The 13,200-nt window shown below is 37.6% G+C and overlaps 2 protein-coding genes across 2 annotated transcripts; one reads left to right on the top strand and one right to left on the bottom strand.

Annotated features, from left to right (window-relative positions):
- The first annotated feature begins 6,930 nt into the window (after positions 1-6,930).
- LOC132637635 (uncharacterized) lies at positions 6,931-8,080 on the top strand. The gene is made up of 4 exons (XM_060354694.1): positions 6,931-7,155; positions 7,266-7,673; positions 7,761-7,768; positions 7,927-8,080. Exons 1-4 carry the CDS (start codon positions 6,931-6,933, stop codon positions 8,078-8,080), a joined length of 795 nt encoding a protein of 264 aa, XP_060210677.1.
- Positions 8,081-9,295: 1,215 nt separating this feature from the next.
- LOC132637634 (uncharacterized) lies at positions 9,296-12,553 on the bottom strand. The gene is made up of 3 exons (XM_060354693.1): positions 11,122-12,553; positions 10,230-10,374; positions 9,296-10,082 (listed from the first exon to the last, which is right to left on the bottom strand). The coding sequence occupies exons 1-3, from the start codon at positions 12,551-12,553 to the stop codon at positions 9,296-9,298; spliced, it is 2,364 nt and encodes a 787-aa protein (XP_060210676.1).
- Between the last annotated feature and the right edge of the window lie 647 nt (positions 12,554-13,200).

Here is a 13,200-nt window from a genome sequence, read left to right as displayed (position 1 = left end):
CAAACTCATGAAATCACAGGCTCTAGTACTAACGGCCCTGTCACTTGATCCCGAACCCTGCCACTGTGCTTGGGCGGCAACTAACTTTGTCAATAAGTGGATAGCCTCGGTCACTTGTTGACCCGAAGTAGCCGATGGAGGAACTGGAGGCATAGGAGCTGGAGCTGAAGCCCCTTCTTGTTCTTCTATAATAGGTGGGGTAGGGGAAGTATTAGATGTAGCCTCATTATGTGATTCACCCTCTTCTAAATTCATTAGTGGCTCTCTTTCTACCCGCCTTTTCATCGTAGTCTTGCCCTTCTAGGCAGCTGTAGCTTTTTCCTTTGGCGGCATTTCTGAAATCATAGCACACTATTAGGGAGGAGATAATCTAATAACACAGCTCTATCGCACGATCTCTTAAGATGAAGAATGGTCATTTTTCCTAAATGCCTTGTAGCCTCATTTTCATTAGTGTGGCGCGCAACACACCATAAACAAGACTCTACTAGACACGGCTCGTAGACACTTCTTAGGACTAAACTGCTCTGATACCACTTTTGTCACGACCCGACTAGGGGCCATGACAGGTACCCAGGGCTAACCACCGAGCACTGCTTGTACCATTACCCATCGTACACATCAAGCATTCATTCATTAATCTTATACTCAAATCATAGGAAAACCATTTTTCACTTGAAACATAATTACCTTTATGTACGTAAGCCCTTCAGCTATCAAAATAATGTACATACAATCAGGACATCGTGAGACCATACTACCCATACATACGTATCTACGAGCCTCTACTGGAGTACTAACATAAAGACGGGACAGGACCTCGTCGTGCCCAAATATATACACAATATAACAATTTAACATAGCACCTCCGAAGTAATGGAGTGCTTCTGTAAGCCTGCTGAGTAACTCCTAGGAATCTGGGTCACCTCCCTGTCTACCTGTGGGCATAAAAACAGCGTCCAAAGAAAAGGACGTCAGTACGAAATATGTACTGAGTATGTAAAGCATGAGTAGTAACATAAGTAAACGTGAAGGGCAGCATAAAATAAAAGATCAAATACCTTTTTGAGATGTTTGTCATGCTTACTTTACCTTTTCTTAAGGGTCGCGGAATGCACATACACATACATTTCATAGTACCATATCTGCTCATACATATTAAACATTATCCGTATTCGGCCACGTAGTGGCTCGACAATATCCATATTAGGCCACGTAGTGGGTCGACAGTATCACATACATGTCTTCCGTACCCGGCCATAACATGGCTCGGTATATCTCATCATCATCATTGCCATCACTATGAAAATCTTTTATCATCATATGCATCTCATAAGCTTATCATAACTTTCCATAGAGCATGCATTTGAATTTAAAGACAATCTATGAAAATCATATCATATTCGTAGCATGAACTTCATAAAAATATCGTATGATAGGCTTTATAATCTCTAAAATTAGGCTCATCATTACCATTATCGTATCTATGGCATATCTCTTACCTTTATCTCATATGAAACCCCCTATGAACATAGACTCGTAATTTTTCGGAACATTGGTCATAGGACATGTATTAGAGCTTATAGAAAATCTATAACAATATCGGGGTGACATAAGGTCGAGAACCCCTGATTACATTATGGAGTGATCATATTCATCATATCTCACCTTGAAGGAACTAACATTTTAAGGTGAGTGTAACACAACGAGCAACCTCAAGGGATCGTAAATAGGGTCATTAGATTGCAGAAACATCATATCGTATTCATAGCAAGAACTTTATGGAATTAGCATATCATGAACTTTAGAACTTTTAGGATCAACTTATGGTTATCATTATCACACTCGCATCGTATCTCTTTTCTTTATCTTATGAAAGCTCTTTATAATCATAAACTCATAATTTCCGGTGTGTAGGAAAGTCATGGAAATATAGGAGAATTCACGCCATGGAGTCATGCCTTAGAAAGAAAGGATTAGACTCACATACCTTTGTCTTGGCTACTCTATCGCTTGATCGTCTCCTTCAACGCTCACGTTTCTACCTTCAAGGGAATTCGCATCAACATTAGCTACTCGATTATATGAACGTGCTTACTAATGCTAGAGAAAATTGGGCGGCATTTCCTTTGTTTATACAACTTTTCTCATATTACATATCAACTCCCAAACATCCATAACAACATTCACAATATTATAAGCAACAATCATCATTCATCTACATTATCCACATTTCACAATTTCAGTTCAATTCCTCCATAATTATGGTCATAGTTCACTATTACGTTTTCTCACATATAATACTTATCCCATGTTCTAAATGTCACTTATAGCATACTTACAATCACAACATATCAATATTCATGAATCATTCCAAACTACTACTCAAAATCTCATTATTCTCATCTTTGTGACCCATTTTCTATCTCCTTTCGCAATCTAAGTCTTTCAACCTCTCATTAGCTTAAAAAACATGGAAAGATCATAAAACTTACCTTAGATAGTGTAGGAATAAGCCTTGAGCGGAAATACTCCTCTTACACCAAAACCCTAGTTCACTTCCATTGGAATTTCTTGGCTTGGATGAACTTCGATGAGTTTCATACACTTGATTTTGTTGGTTTGATGAAGTTGATCACAAATATCTCTTGAGTTCTTGTGGATGAAGAGTGGAGAGCTCTCTAGAATTTTCTTGAAGTGTGGAGAGGAGAAATGAAATAAATTGGATAGGGTTGGGTCCTTATATCATTTTTTAAAAATCTGTCCCGACACCAATCTACAGACCAACATACGGTCCGTATCTTTTCTACTGGCCGTATGTCTAGCCGTAGATTTGGTCCAGTGAAAGAGACATTCTGGGCAGAACATACGGCCAGTATATTTTATACGGCTAGTATGTTGGACCGTATGTTGCCCAACCTTTCGGAATTCATTCTCGTCGACTCGTTTGATCTCCAATTCTTATGGAACCTTATTAACACTTGTTTAACACCTCATTACCAATCTAAGGGATGTTATAACTCTTCTCCAAAACATCCTTAAGTCATCACTAACTCGGTACTCGTAAATCCTTCTCAATACATAACGTATACCTTGTCTTTCTTGGCAAACTTTCTTCTCTTACTTCGAATGTCTTTGAAATCTCAATTAGGATCATCAAATGGTATTTCTTACCTATCAATACATCGTATACCTTGTGCCCTTCGTTAGTCTATTCACTGTGTGTTAACGGGAAATTTTTGAGGTGTAACACCTCTATTCTTCCTCCTGTCATATACAAATGCTATAAAGGTATGAAATTTAAATTCCCACCTCTGGTTATGTTTAGTTCTCTTTAGTTTTTGGTATATATTTGAAGTTCTTATAGGTAGGGCTTGAGTTAACTTCGAGTAAGGGTTTTGTCTAAGTGTTTGTTGATTTTTTGAGCTATTAGTGATTTAGATTAAGGGTGTGTATGTAAGTTTCTTGGGAATTTGGTTTATATTTCTTGATACATAAGATACTTATGTGTTAATACATCTGTTATTTTTGGTTTTTAACGAATTATAGTGTTAGGGTTAGGGTTGATATGAGTTGGCTTAGGTTTTTGACGATATGGTTTAGGTTTGGGGATGTAGTGATTTTTGGTAGGGTTAACTTCATTTATTGAGGTTGAGATTCCATTTTTTGTTCCTATCTCAGAAAAAATCAGATTCAATTTGTGAATGTGCCCTAAAATTGACTTAATGTGGTCCCCAAATTTTATTTGTCTCCTTAAAGTTTTGGAAAAGTGGGACTTTATTATTTGTTTATAGTTATACTTTATTGGAAGTGGTCCTAACTCATATTTGTTTGTTGGGACCATTCTTTAGTTATTAAAGTAGTAGCTGTTGGCTGAAATTGGGCTATTTTTTATTCATAGTTTTGTCTTTTTCCCTTTCTTATTTTGTTGATTAAATCATTGATGGTATTAGGTGTAACATACGATTGCTTTCTGCTTTTACTGCTTGTTTTTGCAGAGGGAAAATGGTTAAATATACCCCTCTACTTTAGTTTATTAATCAAATTTGTCCTCTGTTGGTCATTGCTTTGCATCACTTTTGGTTGTTAAAAAATTGTTTAGTGGTGCTGGTTCTGTCCAGTTATGGAGTGTGTTTGTCCAGTTTTGGTTCATATTTTGATTTAGTTTTGGCTTGCTAGCTTGACATTGTTGCACCTGCTTACTGCTGAATTTCCTTTGAATGTTTACTACTAGATTAAGATCTTCAAGAACCTACAAGTAGTGAATCAGTTATCAGTGAAAGCACATTAATACCTCCAAAAATGAAGAATAAGCAAAAAATAGTAGAATTAAATGTTAGTAGGATTAAGTAGCGTTAAGAAGGAATAAATAGCGTTAAGTAATAGATAAGAGACACCTTATTAAATGAGCCAAGCTGAATGATGCCTTCCCTAACAGACATAATTGCAATAGTCTGCCCAAAAAACAGAAACGTACTAAATTAACATCTTTGAAAACGAAAAATGATGAAACAATTGGAGCAATTCTATTTTGTCATTAATTGAACTTTCAGTACCTAAATGCCTGAATTAAACTGAACACCCATCTGTGACTATTGTCTAGATTGGAGCACATATGGGAAGAAACCATCTTCATGCTCGGCCATCAAATTTATGAGGCTAACTAGATTATTTGAACAATAGAAAACCATAACTTAGAGCAGCATCTTGAATACTGAGTCCAAGCAATAGCTGTTTTGCGTTTTACCTTTACATTCATCAATCTTTAAGCTAACAACATTCCTATTTCTTGCTAAGTTTTTTAGCTTAAGCTCATGCTAGTAATAATTTGGTCACTTTATATTAAAAGTAAGTGCTTTACCTAATTTTTTAATTGTCACAAACGTTCATGCTTTACAAAATTCTTAGCCTTTTTATGCTCATGTTAAACAAATATAAGCTTAGATCCTATCAAATTTTTTACTCAAGACAAATAACTTTTCTTTAACTGAACACTAGTATAGACCATACGATAGACTATTTATTTACTTATAATGCTAAGCAGGTTGTGGAGGAGTACTTTTAATTACCTACTTTATTTAGATGTTAACTTAGTTTTGGACTCTACTTTAACTCATGATTTATTTGTTTGTTTGGGTTGATTTCAGATGGTTTTGGTTAATGTTGTATTTCACCATGGTGGTGAGTGGATAAGAGAGCCAAATGTGCTATATTCTAGAAATTTTGTGCACCAATGGGAAGGTTATGATTCTGATCTCTTATCTTTTATCTTTTATAGATCTAGTTGATGAATATACTGAAAACTTAAGGTATGTGGGTGTTCAACAACTGATAGTGTCTGTACCTTATGGAAAATATTATGAAATTGAAGGTGACAATGGGATTAGGACACTATTAGGTTTCGTTAATGAACAATTTGATGTGATAAATCTATTTGCTGTTGAGGATAGTGATTTGTCTGTTGATGTTGAGAATATAGTTGTTCACAAAGAGTCTGTGATAGATGTAGATGATGCAGCAACTGATTGTTATTCTGATAGTGATTCTAATAGTAAAAATGGGTCTGATTGTTCTGATTATGGTTGTGAAGAGCTGGAGGCTTTTGCAAAAGCAAAAGATAGGGTAATTAATGAAAAGTTGTCTGATTTCAAGGAATTAAACAAGTTCATGATATTCAAAGACATACCTGAGGCCAGGAGATACATGAGCTTGTATGCATTGTGCAATTGTTATGATTTATCTTTGAAAAAAATGTGACACAACAAGAGTTAAGGTATGTTTGTCAACCAGAATGCAAATTTGAATGCCTAATTTCTGGTCAGAAAAAGGCTCCTGGGGTTAGTGTGAAAACACTGAAAGGGGAGCATAAGTGTAAACCTTTATTTAATAGTAGTCTTGTTGGTGCTACTAAAATTGCATACTATTTCAAGGATAAGTTGCAAGGTGACCCTAAGTATAAGATTAAAGACATGAGAGTTGATCTACACAAAGCTTTTAACATTAATGCTTCATTTGAAAAGTGTAAGAGAGCCAAAAGAATGGTTTTGGAGGAGTTGGAAGGTAGCTTTACTGATGACTATAAAAATATTGTTGGATATGCAAATGCTTTGAAGGAGAGTAATGAAGGAGGTGATATCATGCTCAAGGTTTCAAGAGATGCACTTGCTGAAGGCAAAAGAAGATTCTTGAGGATGTATATTTGCTTTGACGCCTTGAAGAAGGGGTTTAAGGCAGGAATGAGACCTTTCATTGACTTGGATGGGACTTTTTTGAAAGGTAAATCCAAAGGTCAACTCTTGACTGCTGTTGCTCAAGACTCAATGAACCGTTTCTATCCCATTGCTTGGGCTGTTGTGGGCAAAGAAACTAAAGTTACTTGGCTTTGGTTCTTGGAATTGCTTGGCAAGTCTCTAAACCTCAGCAATGGAGAAGGGATCACTCTTATGTCAGACATGCAAAAGGTAAATATTTGTTTCAAGTAATTTGACTGAAACAGTCCTTAAATTTGACTGAAACTGTTGGCTGAATTTTTTTCTTAAATTTGACTGAAACAATCCTTAAATTTGATTGAAGCTGTTGGCTGAATTTTTTTTGTTAAATTTGACTGAAACAGTCCTTAAATTTGACTGAAGTTGTTGGCTGAATTTTTTTGTTAAATTTGACTGAAACAGTCACAGAAGGGACCGGTTTCAACTCTCTTATTTTTTTGTGTTTAACTATTTTTTTATTTTTGCAATTTATGATTCATAATCAGGGATTAATTGAAGCTGTCCAACAAGCTTTACCTGCTGCCTTACATAGGTTTTGTGTGAGACACATAGAAGCTAATTAGATAAAAAAAAAGGGAAGAGATCAAAAGGACAAAGTAAACTTCTTTGGTGGTGTGCATGGAGCACATATTTACTGGAGTTGGACGATCATTTGAAAACAATGGCTGAATTGTCTGAAGAAGCCAAAGAACACTTGTTGGAGTATCCAATAGAAACATGGTGCAGGTCCTTTTTTGACACAATTTGCAAGAATCAGAAAGTGGAAAACAATTTGGTTGAGTCATTCAACTCTTGGATAGTAGAACCAAGACACAAACCTATCATTGGGATGCTTGAGGAAATAAGACTAAAGGTGATGGAGATGATGAGATCAAATGAAGAGGAGGTGACAACTTAGGCTACTGAATGGAGTCCAGAAGCTCTTGATATGTACAATGAATTCAGAAAAATTGCAAATAGGTGTGCGTTGAATTTTAATGGTGATTATGGTATGAGGTGAGTGAAGGGACTGACAAGCACATTGTAAATTTGGCAACTAAGAAGTGCAGTTGCAGGGTATGGGACCTTACTGGAATCCCATGTCCCCATGCCATCAAAGCACTTTTGCACAGTAAGCTTGATCCCAAGAAAGAAATCCATTGGTGGTACTCAAAGGAAGCATATATTTTGACTTATCATTACAAGTTGCAACCAGTTCCAGGGCCAAAATTCTGGAAAATAGATCCCCTTGCAGCGATGGAACCACCTCCCTTTGTAAAATTGGTCGGTAGACCTAGAGAAAAGAGAAAAAGAGACAAAGATGCACTTAAGAGGCAAACTGAATGGGTTGCACCAAGGAGAGGACGAGTTATGTCATGTTCAACTTGTGGAGTTGTTGGACACAATGCTAGGGGGTGTGAAAAGGTAACCTTTCTAGTTTAATTCTTATGCTCTTACAATATGATGATTTTAGATTGTTAAGTCAATTTTTGTTTTCGGATAGTTCAACAGGAAGAAAGGTGAATACACTTCTAAGAGTGGACAATTAAATGGTAGGAAGCAAAGCAAAGGGAAAAAAACCAATGAATATGCAAAGGCCACTTGTTGATAAAGAAGATGGAGATGCTACAACTGTTGAGGACTTGACTTTATCAGCTCCATAACTTACTCAAAACAGACAATCAAGTCAGCCTTCTTTGGGCAACCAGACATTGTTTGGTCAGTCCTTTGGACAGCCTCCTGACTATGAATATCCCTCATTTGAAGAAGAAGTTGAAGATGACCTACTATGGAGGACAAGAGGTGTGTCAGAGTTGAAGTCTAGAATCTAAGAGAGATAAAAGCAACTACTACCAACTGGAACAAGACAAATCAACTTCATGGGTGATGCTAGAGGTTTAAGTAAACCAAGTGACTTGTATGCACCAAAGGGACTCTCATGGAAGGGTAATTCATCTATGACTGGAAGACAATTAGAGCAGTTAAGGGTGGACAAACTGAAGGCCAAAAAGGGAAATGGCAAGGCTCAACAATGAAGTAGTAGAGATTGAACTGAAAATTTGTGTTTATTTGCTGAAAAACTCAAGTGATGTAATATTAGAACTTATGCTTTACTTTTGGTTGTGAAAACTTATTTAAGTGCTTCATGGTGGCAGTGGGATGTCATAGTATAATTTTTTTGTTGCATCTTGTTAAGGTTATAGAATGACATCCCTAATGTAATGTTGTAGTTGAAGAACAACTTTGTTTTAATTTGTTGTCCAGTTTATATATGAAGTGTGTTTTATAATGGTTTTGACTTAAGTTTATAATCAATTTTGGTTCAGTTTATATATGAAGCTATTTGTGTATCTTTGCAGGAAATTTTGAGTTTTGGTTCTGTTGAAACCAATTTTTGTTCATTTATGGTCCAGTTTTGGCTGTTTCATTTATTATGGACTGTGTTTGTTATGAAGAGTGAGTGGGTTGAATCTGATGTTTTTATAGGCTCTGCTCTTGTTGATATGTGTGCGAAGTGAGCTAGCAATAAGCCTGATGGCGTTGGAGAAGTAAGCTGTTTGGAGAAAATGCAAGTGGTTGATGGGCTTAAACTTGATTGCGTTGTCGTTCTTGCGGTGTTAGCAGCATGTGCACATTTTTTTTTGGTAAATAAATGATTTATTAATACCAAAAGTAATAGTTACAGACCTACACAGGGCTGACCACCTGTCTCTCAACAGTAAAGACAATGACTCACAATTACAGAGAGCCTAATTACAATCTATTCCATTATAGTCACTATCACGAACATAGTATTAAGCTATCTATTACACAGCTAAAGAATTCTAGCAGCATCATGGAATGGAGTCTAGAAGTGCCAAAGGAGCTTGCCATTTAGTGGGATCTCTGCCCTGAATATGTATGTGTACTGCAATCTCCCTGCAAATCCTGTCACCTTGAAAGATGGTTCGTTGAAATCTGATGCCATTTCTCACCTTCCAAATTGATTCCACAACCAGTGCAAACACAAAACTGATGATCTCACCTCTACCGGTTTTCTTTTTCGCCTAGCTGCACACCCATTGTAATTCATCTTGCCAATTCCCTATGGCTCTCTGAAAGCCAAGCCATACTAGGAGTCTCTGCCATAATGCGTTAGTGATTACACAAGAGAAGAACAAATGGTCAAAAGACTCCACCGGAGAGTTACAATAGACACAGTTTAAAGGCACCTTGATTCTGAACTTGCGCAACCTTTCTGCTGTTGCCAGTCTCTTATGCACTGCCAGCCATAGTATGAATCTTTGTCTTGGGTGTATGCTAGGCTGCATAGTGAGGGACTTCCATGGGACTTTGGGGTGGATTGGAATTAGAGAAACATACATGCTTTTAATGGAAAACTTGTTGTTCTTGACCATATAGGCGAGTCGAGCATTGAAGTCTCCCTGTAGTAGATTAGTTTGGAGAATGAATTTTCTTGTCTCTATCACCTTCCTTATGACCCAAGTAGCATTACCCGGGATATTGCAAGTATCAACAGAGTCATTTTTCAAGTAATAAATATTTACCCATCTGATCCATAAACTGTCTTTTTTATCAACAATTGCCCATAACTGCTTAATCACTGCTGCTTTGTTCCATAGACATATATTCATCACATTTTGTCCACCAGCTGACTTTGGAAGGCAGATTCTTGCCCATGAAACAAGTTCTTTCTTTGTGACCTCTCCTTTACCAGACCATAAAAAGGATCTGCATACTGCATCAACCAGCTTCATAACTCTTTTAGGCAATATAAAGATCTGGGCCCAATATGTTTGAACCCCAAATAAAACTGATTTAATTAACTGCAATCTGCTAGCATAGGATAGGAGTTTAGCCGACCAGCATTGAATTCTTGCTGTTATCCTTTCTACCAGGGGCATATATTGTGCTATAGTCAGCTTCTTGGATGAAAGAGGTACTCCAAGATATCTGAATGGGAGAGTACCCTATGAATACCTAAGAGTGCGCAGAATTTCCTGTTTAAGCTCTGGTTTTACTCCTGATAAGTATATGGAGCTTTTATCCACATTGGCATGAAGTCCTGAAGCAGCTGAGAACCCATTAAAAGCTTTTTGAACCAGTTTGATGGATAGAATATCAGCTTTGCAAAACAACAATAAGTCATCAGCAAAGCATATGTGTATCACCCCCAGTCTTTTGCATTTAGGATGAAATTTGAAGACCTTATTTGTGATTAATTGATTCAGCTCCCTTTGTAGATATTCCATGGCCATGACAAATAGATAAGGTGACATAGGATCACCTTGTCTAATGCCTCTCTTACCAGGAAAAGGCTTGGCCAATCCACCATTTAAAACCAAAAAATAAGACACTGTTGAAATGCATTCCATGATCCACATTATGAATTTGTAGGGGAATCCCAGTTCAACCATTATGCTCTTTAAAAAAACACCATTCGATGGAATCATAGGCTTTCCTTAGATCTACTTTCATTACACATCTTGGGGATAGACCTTTCCTAGTATACCAATTAAAGAGTTCATGACTAAGAGCCTGTTTGGATGGGCTTAAAAAAAGCAGCTTAAAAGCTCGAAACAGCCTATAAGCCAAAAAAAAAATGTTGGGGTAGCCCAACTTATTTTTTTTTGGCTTATAAGTTGTTTCCAGATTATAAGCTGCTTTGGATAAGCTAAGTCAAACTGGCCCAATTAATATTTTGGGCTTATTTTAAGCACAAAATGACTAAGCTGGCCAGCCAAACACTCAAAAAAGCTGAAAACAGCTTATAAGCAACTTATAAGCCAATCCAAACGGGTTCTAAATAAGATATTGTCTGTGATATTTCTCCCGTCCACAAAGGTAGACTGAGAGGGACTGATGATAGTACCAATAACTGTTTTAATCCTATTAGTCAATACTTTAGTGATAATTTTATAGAAGGTAGTGCAGCAGGCAATAGGTCTGTAATCCTTGACTAAGGTAGGGTTAGAAATCTTTGGAATCAAGGTGACTGCAGTGCCACTAAAAGATTTAGGCATTTTACCAGACTGGAAGAACTCTGCCACTGCCCCTAGTACATCCCCTTTTACCACATCCCAATTTCTATTGAAAAACTCAATGGGATAACCATCTATACCAGGAGATTTATCAGAAGGCATACCTTTTATTGTATCTAAGATTTCCACCTCTGACACAGCTCTGATCAGGTCACATTTCTGTTGGTGAGAGTGGCATGGCCCCTTTCTAATAATTTCTGAGTTGGGATAGGGCATTACAACAGTATCAGTACCCATTAGCTTGGTAAAGAAAGAGATAAATTCAGCCTCAACTTGGGTAGGGTCAGTCACTTTTGTGCCAATGTCATTATACACAAAATTGATAGTGTTTCTACTAGCCCTGATATTGTATTGAGCATGAAAATATTTAGTGTTAGAATCACCACATTTGATCCATATAGCTCTTGATTTCTGTCGTAGGGCTAGCTCTTCCACCTTACTCCACTTTGCAATTTCCATTAGAGTAATCCTTTCCTGGTCTATCAGGGCCTGATTCATAGGTTGAACACTCAGTGAAGCTTGAGTGATTTCAAGTGATTGTCTAGCTTGTTGGAGCCTTTGACTGTATGAAGCTAGGTAGGAATTTAGTCCTTTCAGATTCTCTTTCAATAACATAAATTTTCTCCACAAGATATATATTTTCGTTCCCCTAACAGGCAGACCCCAAGCAGTTGCAAGGATTCCAGGGAAATCTGGATGGTTTAGAACTGTGGTGAATAGCTTGAAAGGCTTGGGGTGTGTTTGAATTTGAGTCCAATATTGTATCAAAATAGGTGAATTATCTGACATTCCTAGGTTTAGGAAGTCAGCTTCCACATGGCCATAAGATTGAAGCCATTGGATATTACCAAAAGCCCAGTCAATTTTAGAGTAGACCCTACTTGTAGCCTGTTGTTTGTTACAGAAGGTAAAGTGCCATCCCTTTGACTTTAATGGGGTTAACTGCAGCTGATATACACAATCTCTGAAATCCTGGGTTTCAACAGGTAAAACAGGGGACCTTAGCCTGTCATCAGATGAGAGCATGGTATTGAAATCCCCAGCAATGAGCCAAGCTCCTCGAGTGCTACTCCCAATCTGATTTAAGTCTGTCCACAGGGATTGTCGTTGGTGGGCCTCATTTTTTGCATAAACTACTGTTAGAAAGGCAGAGAAATGTGCATTATTCTCCACCTTACAATGAATCAGCTGTTCAGTAATAGAAATCGCCTGCAATTGTATACTTTGTTTCCACAAGAGCCATATTCTTCCATTATACGCCATGGGATAGTTGTAGCAATAGTTCCACCCCATAGCAATTTTGGCCAGAATGCCCTTAGATTTAGGTTTTTTTACTCTTGTTTCCAAGCATGCCATAACATTTATCTTATTCTTTAGCAGAAAGTTCTTCAATTCCTTTTGCTTATGGGGCCTATTTAGGCCCCTCACATTCCAAGTAGTTATAATCATGGGGATTGGGGACTCCCCTGATCATTATTCTGGGGTTGAGAAGAGCTAGTTTGAGCTCCATTCTCACTCAACATATCAAACCTGTTTGTAGTTTGTACTCCTACACCCTAGGTGGCATAGACCTGGGCTGGCATTTGTGGCTGAACCTCACTAGCATCTCTGTTTATTGCTGCAGATTCTGCCTGAGGATCCTCAGCAGTGCTAGGAGGTTGCTCTTCTTTGGGATACTAGTCCTGTTCAGTCTGTCTAGCCCTCCTATTCCTTCTTCTTCTCTTTCTTTTTGATCTGTCCTGGTAATCGGTTTCCCTATGTTTAGTGGCAGTGTTCCAGCATTCTTCACCGATATGGCCAAATTTCATGCAATTTGTGCAGAACTTGGGTTTCCAGTCGTACTCCACAATCTGATGGACAGGACCTTGTGGTGTGAGCAGTTCAATAGAGTCATGTAGAGGAGCATGTGC

The sequence above is a fragment of the Lycium barbarum genome, chromosome 4 (assembly GCF_019175385.1).
Source record: "Lycium barbarum isolate Lr01 chromosome 4, ASM1917538v2, whole genome shotgun sequence".
Taxonomy (NCBI): domain Eukaryota; kingdom Viridiplantae; phylum Streptophyta; class Magnoliopsida; order Solanales; family Solanaceae; genus Lycium; species Lycium barbarum.
The sequence above is the reverse complement of the archived record's forward strand: the minus strand, read 5'-3'. Positions and strand labels throughout refer to the sequence as shown.

Excerpts from the sequence above, each read along its gene's own strand:
- LOC132637635 (XM_060354694.1), top strand. The coding sequence starts at position 6,931 with ATGGCTGAATTGTCTGAAGAAGCCAAAGAACACTTGTTGGAGTATCCA. Across the intron at positions 7,156-7,265 it reads TGAGATCAAATGAAGAGGAG|GTGAGTGAAGGGACTGACAA; the intron begins GTGACAACTTAG and ends TTATGGTATGAG.
- LOC132637634 (XM_060354693.1), bottom strand. The coding sequence starts at position 12,553 with ATGGCGTATAATGGAAGAATATGGCTCTTGTGGAAACAAAGTATACAA. Across the intron at positions 10,375-11,121 it reads TAGGATTAAAACAGTTATTG|CTGATATTCTATCCATCAAA; the intron begins GTACTATCATCA and ends TGTTTTGCAAAG. Across the intron at positions 10,083-10,229 it reads GAAATTCTGCGCACTCTTAG|ATTGCAGTTAATTAAATCAG; the intron begins GTATTCATAGGG and ends CTATGCTAGCAG.